General features: G+C 40.1%; 1 protein-coding gene across 3 annotated transcripts; it reads left to right on the top strand.

Moving 5' to 3' along the window:
- Nucleotides 1–224: 224 nt before the first annotated feature.
- Nucleotides 225–10,522, top strand: LOC130389569 (uncharacterized). Of its 3 annotated transcripts, none has more exons than XM_056599398.1 (7): nt 225–1,160; nt 2,532–2,571; nt 7,698–7,898; nt 8,056–8,157; nt 8,278–9,285; nt 9,439–9,607; nt 9,776–10,522. In XM_056599398.1, exons 3-7 carry the CDS (start codon nt 7,700–7,702, stop codon nt 9,903–9,905), a joined length of 1,608 nt encoding a protein of 535 aa, XP_056455373.1. In that variant the 5' UTR covers nt 225–1,160; nt 2,532–2,571; nt 7,698–7,699; the 3' UTR covers nt 9,906–10,522. The 3 variants fall into 3 exon arrangements, with proteins under 3 accessions (XP_056455373.1, XP_056455374.1, XP_056455375.1); XM_056599399.1 differs by having other exon boundaries at nt 7,692–7,898; XM_056599400.1 differs by lacking the exon at nt 225–1,160 and having other exon boundaries at nt 2,532–2,651.
- The last annotated feature ends 2,294 nt before the right edge of the window (nt 10,523–12,816 follow it).

Raw genomic sequence — 12,816 nt, 5'->3', positions numbered from 1 at the left:
TATTAGAAATCCATATATTTATTGTTAAAATACGTTCACAAATATATCGTCATTTCACAAATATTTGTCTGTTATTTAAGGGAATAAACTGTAAAATTCAACTTTAAAACTCTCTTTAAAAAAATAATTTAAAGTTACTGAGAAATTAAAAGTTAAATAACTATTTAATTAGTAATTTTACTATATATTTTTTGTTCATTGACTAATGTTTTCATTGAAAATAACTAAAATTACTGCAATTTCCTAGATGGTACCATTTATTAACATTATATTAACATTTATTTTGAAAGGATATCTAAACAGACATAGGGAAAGTGAAGGAGGCCAATATCAGGATAAAACCACATAAACTTACATGCTTTTCATCTGTTTCCTTAACCTACCACTTAAAAGCATTACATTCTGCCAGAACAGATCTTATGACCGAGCATAAATGTGTGTCATCTGTGTCTAATTGCTTTTCAGCAATTCAGAGGTGAACAGTGAAGATGTAATTTATATGAATAAAAAGTAATAGAAAACATTGCAGGGCCACACTGAAGGCTATTGTTTATTTATATATAAATCCAAACAATGTAAATCACAAGGTCTTGAATTTGTTCACAGCATATCTGAACCAAACACATCAGGAGACATGCTGCAACGTCTCCCTGCACACACGTAAAAACAACAACAAAAAAACGTCTCAAGGCACTGAACCGGAACAACGTGACGACAACAACGCGATATGTCATTGTAGTACGTGCTTTGGAAAGCGCGGGTCCCGTTTGCGATTGTGCTGTGATTGGCCAATACCGCCCTACTCTGTCTGTGATTTACTGGGTTATGCATGACTGACAGTTGCTGGCTTCAATGGAAAAACGGATGAGGACGTTAAAGATCAATCATTTTAAACACTTTTCCCGCACAATCGCGTCCCGTTTGGGTTGGTCCATATCAATGGGTTGGTTAACAGGATATGTTTGAGAAGAAGAAGAAGGCATCCAATTTGCTGTTGGGAACATCAGTCTTTAACATGACTCAGAAGAAGTTCCCCGTATCTGACACTAAGCCGGTGTCTGTCAACCCAACAACATCGTGCGGCGGTTCCCGTTTGGTCGACTTCGAGTGAACAGCAGCTCTTGCCCGATGTCAAGGCTTGAGGAAGGACGAAGCTATAGGCAAGTATCAAACTGAAGCTGAGTAGCATTAGGTTTATTCACCACCATGCCTCTGAGTTTACTCAATCGGCACTGAATCCGCTAGCATGTCGACATGTTAACTGCTAACATGCTAACTATAATGACAAAAGAATGACCGTCTGCGTTTTCACGTTGTGTAATTATATATTGTGTACTTTTTTTTATTATCATTGCTTGTGTGTGATGCCAATGAACACTCTCTTGGGCACGGAATAAATAATTTATTTTCGCCCGTTAACGTTGCTAGCTAGCCAGCTAGCTTACGTTAGCACAGTAAACTGAACGTGAATGGGAACTGCTAGTTATGTTCGCTAGCTAGGACTTTGGTTTAACTTTGCTGAAAATCCTTTCGCGGGTGTTTGTGAAACTATTTCTGCGCAAAGCGCCAAGCCGCTCGTATCCGTTCACCTGTTAAACGAGGGAACAGCGAGCACATGTGTGAGCGAGAGGGTGTGTAGTTTCGTTTTGTGTTGCCAGATTGGGCATATGTCCCGTTTTTGTGCCTAACGTGATTAAAAGTAACCAAATCGATCTGAAAAATGTGCCCAATCTGTCAACCCGGACGGCTTATCTTAACCATAGACATCTTGATAGACGGAGCATCGAATGCTACCGCCTACTGGCGCTGACGAGACGCGGGGCCGCCATCTTGGAGTGGTCATCCGCTCCACTCAGTGTAATCCGTTTGGCTGGCGCAATGAACTGTCAGCGCATTAAATTATTTGCATGCGGTTTTTTGTCATACGTGTAGCTATGATAAAGGCCACATGGCTGGGCGTGTTTTATTATTCAATACCAATTATACCAATAGTACGGTAATATTAAATCTTCCTTGTGAAAAGTAATCCCCCGATTCCTATTGTGGATGGTTCGCCGATTTGAGCAGGAATACACAGAACAATAGCCCGGCATCCTGTTTCTGCTGCTGTTGCTGCTCCCGGTTGACCACTCCAAGATGGCGGCCGTATTTCTCGCGTCCCAGCAGCCAATGCTCCGTCTATGCTATAAGATGTCTATGATCTTAACAGCCAAGATGATTGTTTTTTAGAAGAAAACTATCCACACGGATAGGTTGGGAATGGTCTATGTTCAAAATGAAAGGTCATTACAGGCTCTTTAATTTAAGCCATAAAAAACCTTTTGCACTTAAATGCAATTATGTGGCACTTTATTATTTGCATTAAAAATGGATTGTTTTTGTTTTAAATATCATTTAAGTTAACACTCATGTTTATTGGGGGTAGATTGGCTAACCCAGTTTAGGTCAACTATTTTACAACCAATAACATTTATTTTGATTTTGGCAAATTTAATGATTTATGATTTTTCTTCTTTTCTTTCTCTCTGCAGATAAGTGATGCGAGTTGATTTCATGGAGTAAACTGAAAAGGTGATTGCTGCACTGCAGTTAAGGATGTCAAAAGATTACACCTGTCGTAGTTGTGGTGCTTCAGTGAATACCCTAAAAGGGTATGTGATGCATCAAGGGCTTCATAAAAATGAACCACATTATCAGTATGCATGTTACATGGAAAGTTGTAAGTTTCACTTCAGAAATTACAATGCTTTTAAATGTCATGTTTACCGCAGCCATCGACGCTCATCTAACGCGTCGCAGTGTCAAACTTTGCAGGCACCCTTTCTATGTCAACTTCCACATTGTCAGAAACAGTTGATCGACCTTAAAGACCTTCTCTGTCACCTAAAATCTCACACTTCAAGAAGAGAGGTAGTGCATTGCCCATTTAAAAACTGTGATAAATCATTTTCAGTGACCTCATCTTTCACAGCCCACCTATCTAGGAAGCACCAAAACCCCACAGCTCTGCATCTCTCTGGTGCATACTGTCCTCTTTCAGTTCCTAGTGAGTCTCAGTCCTCTGTTGCTGAAAGCCAGCCAGATGAAGGGTCAGCTGTTGATGAGCCTGAGGCAGATGTCCCAGACCTTGCTCAAATGAAAAGTTTGTACATGAGAAACCTGTGCATGTTTTATATGAAACTACAGGCCAAACAACTTATCCCTTCCTCTACAATCCAGTCGATCGTAGAAGAAATTAATGGTCTTACAGTTTTTTCCTATCGTTTTCGGTCATGTACCCATACTATGGTCACTTTTCCCTATCACTTAACACAGTGGGCTTTAGAGACACACACCTCTGCATATCTGTTAACCTTTGGTGCAAAATGCACTACAACAACCGCACCACAAACAATGCTGCCATAACTTAACACATGTTTCCTCTCAGAACACTATGACCTAAAAAACACTAACATCTTGAAGCATTGCCAATTGCATATATAAAATGTTGCTGTGTCCTCCAGTTTGGCATAGATTTCCTGTAGTGTTGCATTGAAAAAAAGTCAATCAACATGACAGTGTGTCCTGTCTCTTACCTGGACGTATTGGTACCGGAGTTCCTTTATCCGCTCAGAGTTCCTCTCGAAGGGGACAGTGTAAAGCTGCTTCATTCGAATTTGGTGCTTTTTCAGCACTCTGGCGATGGTCGTGGTGCCAACATTCTCAATGTTGGCAAATACACCAATGTCTGCGATGATGTTTGCACTAATTTCTCTTAGCCTTATACTATTGCTAGCAATAACCATTTGCACTATTGCATTTTCTTGTGGCAAAGTGAATTTTCTTCCCCTTCCACCTGAGTGGGGCAACCGTTGGGTCCTACAATAGTGAGTCAGACACAAATGCACTGATACGTCAGGAGAGTTTTGGAGACTTCTCACATCACATTACTACTGTTACAAACACATCAGTCAGAATGCTGTAAATACTGTATAGTACCTGTTAGTTTGTGTGAAAACCCTCACGATTGATGCCACCGTTGATCTTGGCAAGTTCGGCTGAACCCTCAGACCAGCTTCCCTCATGGACAGACCATGATTGATTACATGGTCGATGACAGTTGCTCTGATTTCATCAGATACAACTGTCCTTGCTGCTGCTGCTCCTCTCCCTCTCCCTCTTCCTCTACCTCTCCCTCTACCTCTTCCTCTTCCTCCTACTCCACCTTCACCTCCACCTCCACCTCCACCTTCACCTTCACCTCCACCTTCACCTTCACCTCCACCTCCACCTCCACCTCTTCCTCTTCCTCTTCCTCCTACTCCACCTTCACCTCCACCTCCACCTTCACCTCCACCTTCACCTTCACCTTCACCTCCACCTCTTCCTCTTCCTCTTCCTCTTCCTCTTCCTCTTCCTCTTCCTCTGCCTCTTGCTCTTGCTCTTGCTGCATCCATTTTCCTATACCAACTACGTAAAGAAGTCCAAAGCAAATGCCAAAGAAGGCCCTTTTTCAACGAGGCACAAATTACATGTAAAACACCTGAGTAGGTCTTTAGCTGAAATGACCACCAGGTGTTTTGCATTGCAAAACTTATCCTCTGTGTTTTGTACAGATCATTGTATGTAGTGTTGCTTTTACGTAAAAAAAGTAATTCCATGCCAATTCACCAAGAACTATGGTGCACAGGGGGAAAAAAATCTAAATTACTGTAAAATAAAATAAATAAACTATAAACTAAATATTTTTTCTTATTCAAACATGTAACTTAATTTGTCTGTCCAAATGCAGCATCTTTCCATCTACAGTGATTTAAATTACTGTTAGGTTTTGAACAGAAAGTTCACTGTTTTGAACAGAGTATCTAAACATTGGTAAAATATGCTGTAGTTCCACAGCGTTTTGCCGGTAGTGAACATTGACTGGGGCAGGTATCCATGAAATTTGGAAGAAGGCGTCATTGCCAGCATTTGTATCTTAGCATAGGGGCAAGTAACCACAGTTTGGTTCACATGGTCTACTGGTATGCTCACTGTGTGAAGTGTTTAGGGAATGTGAACACGGTTTAGGTAAATTGCCTAAAACGATAGGAAAAAACTGTAATGGAATGTGCCTGCAGTACACTAATGCCGCTTTTCCACTGCATGGTACCAGCTCGACACGACTCGACTCGACTCGACTCAGCTCGCCTTTTTTGCGTTTCCACCGCGATCTAGTACCTCAAGTGGCTGCTTTTTCTAGTACCGCCTCGCTCTAGGTTCCAAGCGGCTGAGCCGATGCTAAAAGGTGACGTCGGCAGACGGCCGGCCACTGATTGGCCAGAGAGTGTGACGAAGTCACGAGAGCGACATGGCAACCATGCTGGTAACGATAGAACAGCCATAGTAGCGCCGCAGCCAACATATTCCACTTCTTCAACATGCCAGCTAATAATACGAACACGAATACCATCGCATCGATGTTCTCCATTGTTGTTATGTGGGTTCTGTCCATGTGTGGGTTACGTAGGTGTTGTTTGCGTCGCGTACAAAAATACGTCACGGCCCTTTCGCGCAGACGACCCCGCCCACGTCCCGGAGGTACTATTTGCGGTGGAAAAGCACCCGCGCTGCTACCGTGTCGAGTCGTGTCGAGTCGTGTCGTGTCGAGTCGAGCTACATGTGCGGTGGAAAAGCGGCATAAAAGTAAACTGAAAGCATCTCTTCAAACAAAAACTGAACTATCGGAGACTGAAATTGAAGATGTTTTGAAGACCCTAGATGATGTAGATATTCATGGGTCCTGCAGCTCCTCCCTTTCCACAGAGTACAACAGAAAACGGTATTTTGAGGAGAATTTTCCATACGTGCATCCACAACCCATTTTTTTGGGGTTTGATGAAAATAGAAAAGAGCAATATGCTCAGTATGTTCCCATAAAGCATACATTGACAACTCTACTAAAACATACTGATGTACTGGAACAGGGGTCTACATCTGAGAATGAAAGTTCAACTCATATTTTAAATGATGTGTGTGATGGATCGGTATTCAAATCCAGTCCTCTTTTCGCTGAGTCAGGTCTCACTTTAAAAGTGATACTTTATCAAGATGCTTTTGAGGTGGTTAATCCCCTTGGCTCGGCAAAGAAAAAACATAAGCTGCTTGGAGTCTACTTCACTCTAGCAAATTTTGATCCTTTTCATCGATCCACTGTTGACAACTTGCAGCTTTTGCTTTTGTGCCGAGAAGCTGATTTCAAATATTTTGGCCACGAGAAAGTGTTCTCTCAATTGATAACCGATCTTGGAGAACTGGAGACGAATGGACTGAATATTTCTGGAAACATTGTTAAGGCAACTGTCTTTTGCATTGCCGGGGACAATTTAGGGTCACATAATATTGGTGGATTCACTGAAAATTTCAGTAGGTCTCAACATTTCTGCCGATATTGTCACGTAACCAGAAATGAGCTAGACAATTTGGAACACCATGCTCCAATCCGTACAGTACAAGAGTACAATGACACTGTTCAAGAACTGCAAAATGGTGATGCGAGTATAGTCAGAGGGGTGAAATTTAACTCTGTCTTTAATTCACTGACATTTTTTCATGTTTGCCAGCCAGGCCTCCCACCATGTATTGGCCATGATCTCTTTGAGGGTGTCGTGGCATCTGACCTTGCCATTTACCTGACCTATTTTGTCAAGGTGAAGAAATTCTTCACATATTCACAGCTTAATCGAAGGATCAAACAGTTTAGTTACCAGGGATCTGATGGTAGTTCTAAACCAGCTGAAGTTTCAGTAAAGGGTGTGAAATTAGGTGGCCAGGCAGCAGAAAACTGGTCTTTGCTGAGACTTCTCCCCATTATCATTGGCGAAAAGATCACAGACACAGAGGATCCTGTATGGCAACTGACTGTCCAGCTGAAAGAGCTAGTGGAATTGATTTGTGCCCCTACAATATCAGTACCCCAGGTTGCATTGCTCAATGTTCTAATTGGTGATTATCTGGAAGGAAGGAAAGATTTTTTTCCTTTGCAAAAACTAAAACCAAAGCACCATTACCTCACCCACTACCCTGCCTTAATATTGAAGTTTGGCCCACTCATTCGGCTGTGGACAATGAGGTTCGAGAGTAAGCACTCATACTTCAAAAGATGTATCCGAAGGACACAAAACTTCAAAAATGTATGTCACACACTTGCAAAGAACCATCAGCTGCTGCAGGCATACCTTCATTCTGGCTCATTTTTTGCACCCTCATTGGTGGTTAAGAACTCCACTCCTTTCCATGCTGAACTGTACAGTGAAGCAGTGCGCTCTGCAGTAGGAGAAACCTTGGTAAACAAACCCAATGTTGAGTCAGCTTACGAGGTGCAGTGGAAAGGCACTCGGTACAAAAAGGGACTCTTTCTGTGTTTAAACCAAGGTGAGGCACTTGAATTCGGACAGATTGAGCTCATGCTTGTGTTGCAGGACCAGCATGTGTACTTTATTGTTACACCTCATGACGTGTCCTATATGCCAGCATTTGCATTGTATGAAGTGAAACAAGCAAGGCAGAGCTTGATATGCTGGAAGCCTGATAAAAAACTAGATTATTATCCTTTGCCTGTGTACAAGCTTTGTGGGACAAGGGTAATTTCCCTTAAGCATAGCATTGTTGACTCTCAGTAAGTTAAAATCTGACACTAATGCTTGAAGAACAGTATTTTTCATCCCTTCTAGTCCTAGTCATGGATACAGAGAGCCCACTTCTGTCTTTCATCAAAACAAGTCTTCCTAAAATGAGAGACCCTGAGCCTTTGCTGGAGTGTCTGCAAGGTTTAGGAGTTGAGGACCTGGAAGACCTGACCTACCTGCAGGAGAGTGACCTCCTTTCTGTCCTGAGACCAATTGAAGCCAGGAAACTTCTGTCACTGCTCCAAAAGACAAGTATGTGTTTCAATTTGTGCAATAAACGTTGACATAAGAAAAACGCGTTAACACCGTTAATAACGCGTTTAACTGACAGCACTAGTATTAATATACCCAGATTGAGCTATGTGATGTCTGTATGGTTAAATATTACTACTGTCTGTCCTTTATTAAGGCCAACAAGATGTCTTGGACAGTCCTCCGAGCAACCAACAGTTCAGCAGAGCCAGTACCAGTACAAATCCAGTATCACAGTCTGACAAGATGCACCTTTCTGGTGAGTATATGCATCTGTCGCACAGAATCACTTTCATGAAGAAATTACATTTCTCAGCCTGATGCTGATAAGGAAAAGGGCTCCATGAAAACCCACCTATTATTTCTGTGTTCTCTTCAGGTGGTAACAGCTCAGAAACTACATGTTCACCGCGGTCAACAAGTAGTTCAAGTATGGATACCACACCTCGTCGACTGTCTGATAACAGCTGGCATTTTAAATTTCAAATTCCTTGGCAGAAAATTCCATCTGACATCATCAGAAAGCTGGAAACCGGAAACCGGCCAACAAAAAGTGAGAGACTTGAAATCATACGGCTCATTGTTAGTGAAATCATAACCGCGTGCCCAACACCTGGGAAGAAACATATCAGTGAGATAGCAAGGATGATGACAAAGGCCTACCCTGTGGCATTTACTGATGTCATTGAAGGTGAAATTGTAGGCAGTGGGTATGACTCTATAACAAAACAGATGGTCAGCAGAGTGGATAACCTGAAGAGGGGAAACACTTCCCTTTCCTTAAAGAGACAAGTTATTAGCAGCAGCGAAGGAGAGGATAGCCCAACTCGGAAAAGAAGACTAGACACTTACGGGTGTATAAACTGGCAACCAACACGACTGCCACCTGATGAAACCCCTGAATCTCAGAAACATGCACAAGAAGAGTTAAAGAAAATGTGGAGAGAAAGATGCTGTGACAGCAAAGCCATTGAGAATATGATGAGAGACACTTTCTTCACTCAGAGAAAAGACATTATCAGTGGGACTGAGGCGTCTGACTTGACAAAGGAATGGCCATACCTGTTTGAGACCAGTGGCATGAAGACTCATTTTAAAGAGCTTATAGGTGTGGACATGGAAGACAAAAACATAAGAAATAAATGTGCCAGAGTTATTTCATTTCTTAAATCTGGTGACAAGACAGGGAAGATGGAGACCATCTTCAGGGAAATGGAAACATCAAGCAAAAATGTTGCAGATGTGAATGTTGCAGCGTTTCTTCCACTGCTCCTCAAGTACTTCGATGAAGAAGAAGAACAGATGTTCTACAAAGTGGATCAAACAACCCTGCCCTCTGAAGTGGACTGTGCTGGACTTCCAAGTACACCATGTATCGTTGTGTGTGGTATGAATATTTTTCTTTCTCCACCACAATATATTAAAACCAAAAAACAGAACTATTACTACTATTACTTTGTTATTGTTGTTGGAGTTACGGTCTTTTGTCTCAGTTTATCACAAAAATGTTCCCCTTTTCTCTTGTCCTTCTACACAACAGGAAACTCGACTTTGGCAGCGGAGAATTTCATGCTGTCTGTGGACCAGAACATTGTGAATGGCCACATCAGAATCTTCAGTGATGCTGTTATGCTGATGTTTGGTTCGTACTACTGTATGAACATATCTTACCCAGCAGCCCAGGCATCAACTTTGGAGTTCTTACAGAGGTAAGACAGCACTAGTCAATTTAATGCATCAAAATAAGATGTGTGTGTGTGTGTGTGTGTGTGTATATATCTCTATCGCTATCTCTCCATCTCTCTATCTCAGTGCTAGTCGCCCCCCTTTTTGAGTTTTTCTTTCTGGACTAAAGTTTTTTTTTTTGCTTTTGACAGGTGCCTCTTCAAGATAAATCCAGACAAGGGATCAAAAGTGGACCGGAACGCTACCAAAAGAAAACTTGCAGTCAATCCAAAGGTTCTCACACTGATCACCAGAATTGCAGACTACGAGTGGAGGGAATAAGAAGTGCTTATGGATAGTTTGTTTGTACTTTGTCCAAGGTACGGACTGTTATGGATTATTATCCAGTGAGGTCATGTAAACTATTATGTAGCTTTGTTATCAATATTGTGGATTATTTGGCCAAGTTATGGATGCCTTAGAATAGAGTATGGATTCATTTCAAGTGAGGTTTGACCAAGTTTGTCATCAATGTTTTGTATGTATTGTTACTTGACCCAGGTTATGGAAATCTTTGATGCCTTGGATAGATATATTGCTGTAAATTGGTATCTCAACTTTTTTTTTTTTTTTTTTTTTTTTGTGTTTCAGAACCAGTCATTTTCATTTAATTGTTTTTATTTTTTGAATATTGATTGTTAGAATGGTTACATTTAAAAAAAAATGCAGAATGGGAAATTATAGCTTTTCTTGTTCAGCTTAGTCTGATTCAAGCATAACAGTTATTTAAGCCTCTTTTCCCACTGGCCAAAAACCGGTTAAACCATTTACAATAATTCTGGTGTTATCAGGCAAGTTTAGTTTGAAGTATAAGTTGAAAGTCCTTGAATTATTCAGGAAATCAATGTAAAAGAAAACAAAAAACTAAATTTACAATAAACAGTAAATTGTTGCAATTGTACGCCTACGTTTTTTTCATGTTTTGAAAGATTAATCAAATTATTGTTGTATACTTATTTTACATCTAATATAAAGTAATATACAGCCTTTTGACGTAAAATAATGCCATTTCTGTAAATTTAAGCATTATTATTCATATTACTATGTTCATTTACCATCTTTATGGGTAAAAAAAAAATATTTAAGTAAATGTTAAAAAAAAAATTAAAATAACGAAATATTCATTTGATGTGATCTAAAAATAACAGTTTTTTTTAACTTTTTTTACATGTTTTGAAAGATGAATCACATTATATTGTGTTCATATACTGTTATATCACATCAAATATAAATTATTATTCAACCATTGTCCATTAAAAACCAGCTAAGAACAGCACATTTCTGTCAATTTAAGCAGTATTATTCGTAATACAACATTTATTTACCATATTTTTAGGTAATTTCATTGTTTTAAGATGTGAATGTGTCTTAATTAAACATTAAAAACAACATGAAAATAAGGCAAAATCTTGTTAAATTACAACTACAAACTGTATTTTAATTATGGAAAATAACCGTATTTTTATGAGAAAGTAATTTTCTGTTATTTCACAGTATCTTTCTGGCACCCCAGCTGCCAGAATATTACCGTTTTTTTCCGTTTTTTTTTTTTACAGTGTACCTTTGTGCTGTATTGAAATGCTCCCCCAGAGTTCTCCTATTAATTATTTACAGGCCACCCACATACTCTGCACATTTTTTCGATGAATTCACAGAATTATTGTCTAGCATCTCCACAGACTTTGACTGTCTAGTTATAAGTGTGCAAAAAAACTTTTTACCATTTTGGACACATTTGAACTGTCCCAACATGTGAAAGAGACTACTCATTGTAAGGGCCACACTCTAGACCTGGTTATCACAAAGGGCCTCAATGTTTCTGATCTCTCTGTGACTGATCCTTCCTTGTCTGACCACTTTGGTGTTTTCTTTAATATATCTTTTATTCCCAACATACAGACAAAATCAAATACTGTCAAAAAACGGTATATCAATGAAGAATCGTATGTACTTTTTAGAAAGGCCATCTCCTTACTACCACCTCTCAACCCATGTTCTGCTGATGATCTTGTAGAAAACTTTAATTTGAAAATTTTGAAAGTCATGGATGTCATTGCACCTTACAAGGTTAAAACGATTTCTGGAAAGCAAAAGGCACCCTGGAGAAAAGCTGCTTCTGTAACAGCACAGAAAAAAGAATGCAGGAAGGTTGAACGCATCTGGCGTAAAACAAAACTTCATATTCACCATGATATCTACAAAGAGAGCCTCCGTGCCTACAATTCAGACTTAAAAAGTGCTAGAGAAACATTTTTCTCCAATATCATTAAATCCAATAATAATAATGCAAAAACCCTATTTGCAACTGTTGACAGACTGACCAACCCCCCAACACAAATTCCACCTGATCTCCATTCCACGCAGAAATGCAATGAGTTTGCAGCTTTTTATACTGATAAAATTGAAGGCATCAGACGCGCCATCAATATCTCCACTTCAAACAAAAATGTTGGACTACCACCCTGTTCAGGCAAAAGTAACGTGGCAGGGATGGCATGCTTTAATGTTATTGACTCTAAAACTCTTGTGGAAACTGTTACACAACTAAAGCCATCCACCTGTTGCCTTGATTCTTTACCTACCAACCTCTTTAAGAATGTTTTTGACTGCCTAGCAATAGACATATTGCAGATAGTTAACAACTCTCTCCAGTCAGGCAACTTCCCAAAAGCCCTGAAAACTGCAGTCATTAAACCCCTTTTAAAAAAGCGGAGCCTAGATACCTCTATTATTAACAACTACAGACCAATATCAAATCTGCCCTTCATAAGTAAAATCATTGAGAAAGTTGTCCTCCAGCAACTTAATCACTTCCTGGCATCAACTGGTTGTTATGACACCTTCCAATCAGGATTTCGACCCCTGCACAGCACTGAGACCGCCCTCATTAAAGTTGTAAACGACATCCGTCTTAACACAGACTCTGGCAAAACCTCAATACTAATGCTACTAGACCTCAGTGCTGCATTCGACACTGTAGACCATACAATACTTTTGGACAGGTTAGAAAACTGGGTGGGGCTTTCAGGCACAGTCTTAAATTGGTTCAGATCCTACCTACAAAATAGGAACTACTTTGTATCAGAATCAACCAACGTGATGTGTGGAGTCCCACAAGGTTCGATCTTAGGACCCTCTTTATTCAACATCTACATGCTCCCACTAGGGCAAATCATGCATAATAACAATATTG

This window comes from Gadus chalcogrammus, chromosome 9 (genome assembly GCF_026213295.1).
Source record: "Gadus chalcogrammus isolate NIFS_2021 chromosome 9, NIFS_Gcha_1.0, whole genome shotgun sequence".
Taxonomy (NCBI): Eukaryota; Metazoa; Chordata; class Actinopteri; order Gadiformes; family Gadidae; genus Gadus; species Gadus chalcogrammus.
The sequence above is the reverse complement of the archived record's forward strand: the minus strand, read 5'-3'. Positions and strand labels throughout refer to the sequence as shown.

Excerpts from the sequence above, each read along its gene's own strand:
- LOC130389569 (XM_056599398.1), top strand. The coding sequence starts at position 7,700 with ATGGATACAGAGAGCCCACTTCTGTCTTTCATCAAAACAAGTCTTCCT. Across the intron at positions 9,286-9,438 it reads ACCATGTATCGTTGTGTGTG|GAAACTCGACTTTGGCAGCG; the intron begins GTATGAATATTT and ends TCTACACAACAG. Across the intron at positions 9,608-9,775 it reads ACTTTGGAGTTCTTACAGAG|GTGCCTCTTCAAGATAAATC; the intron begins GTAAGACAGCAC and ends TGCTTTTGACAG.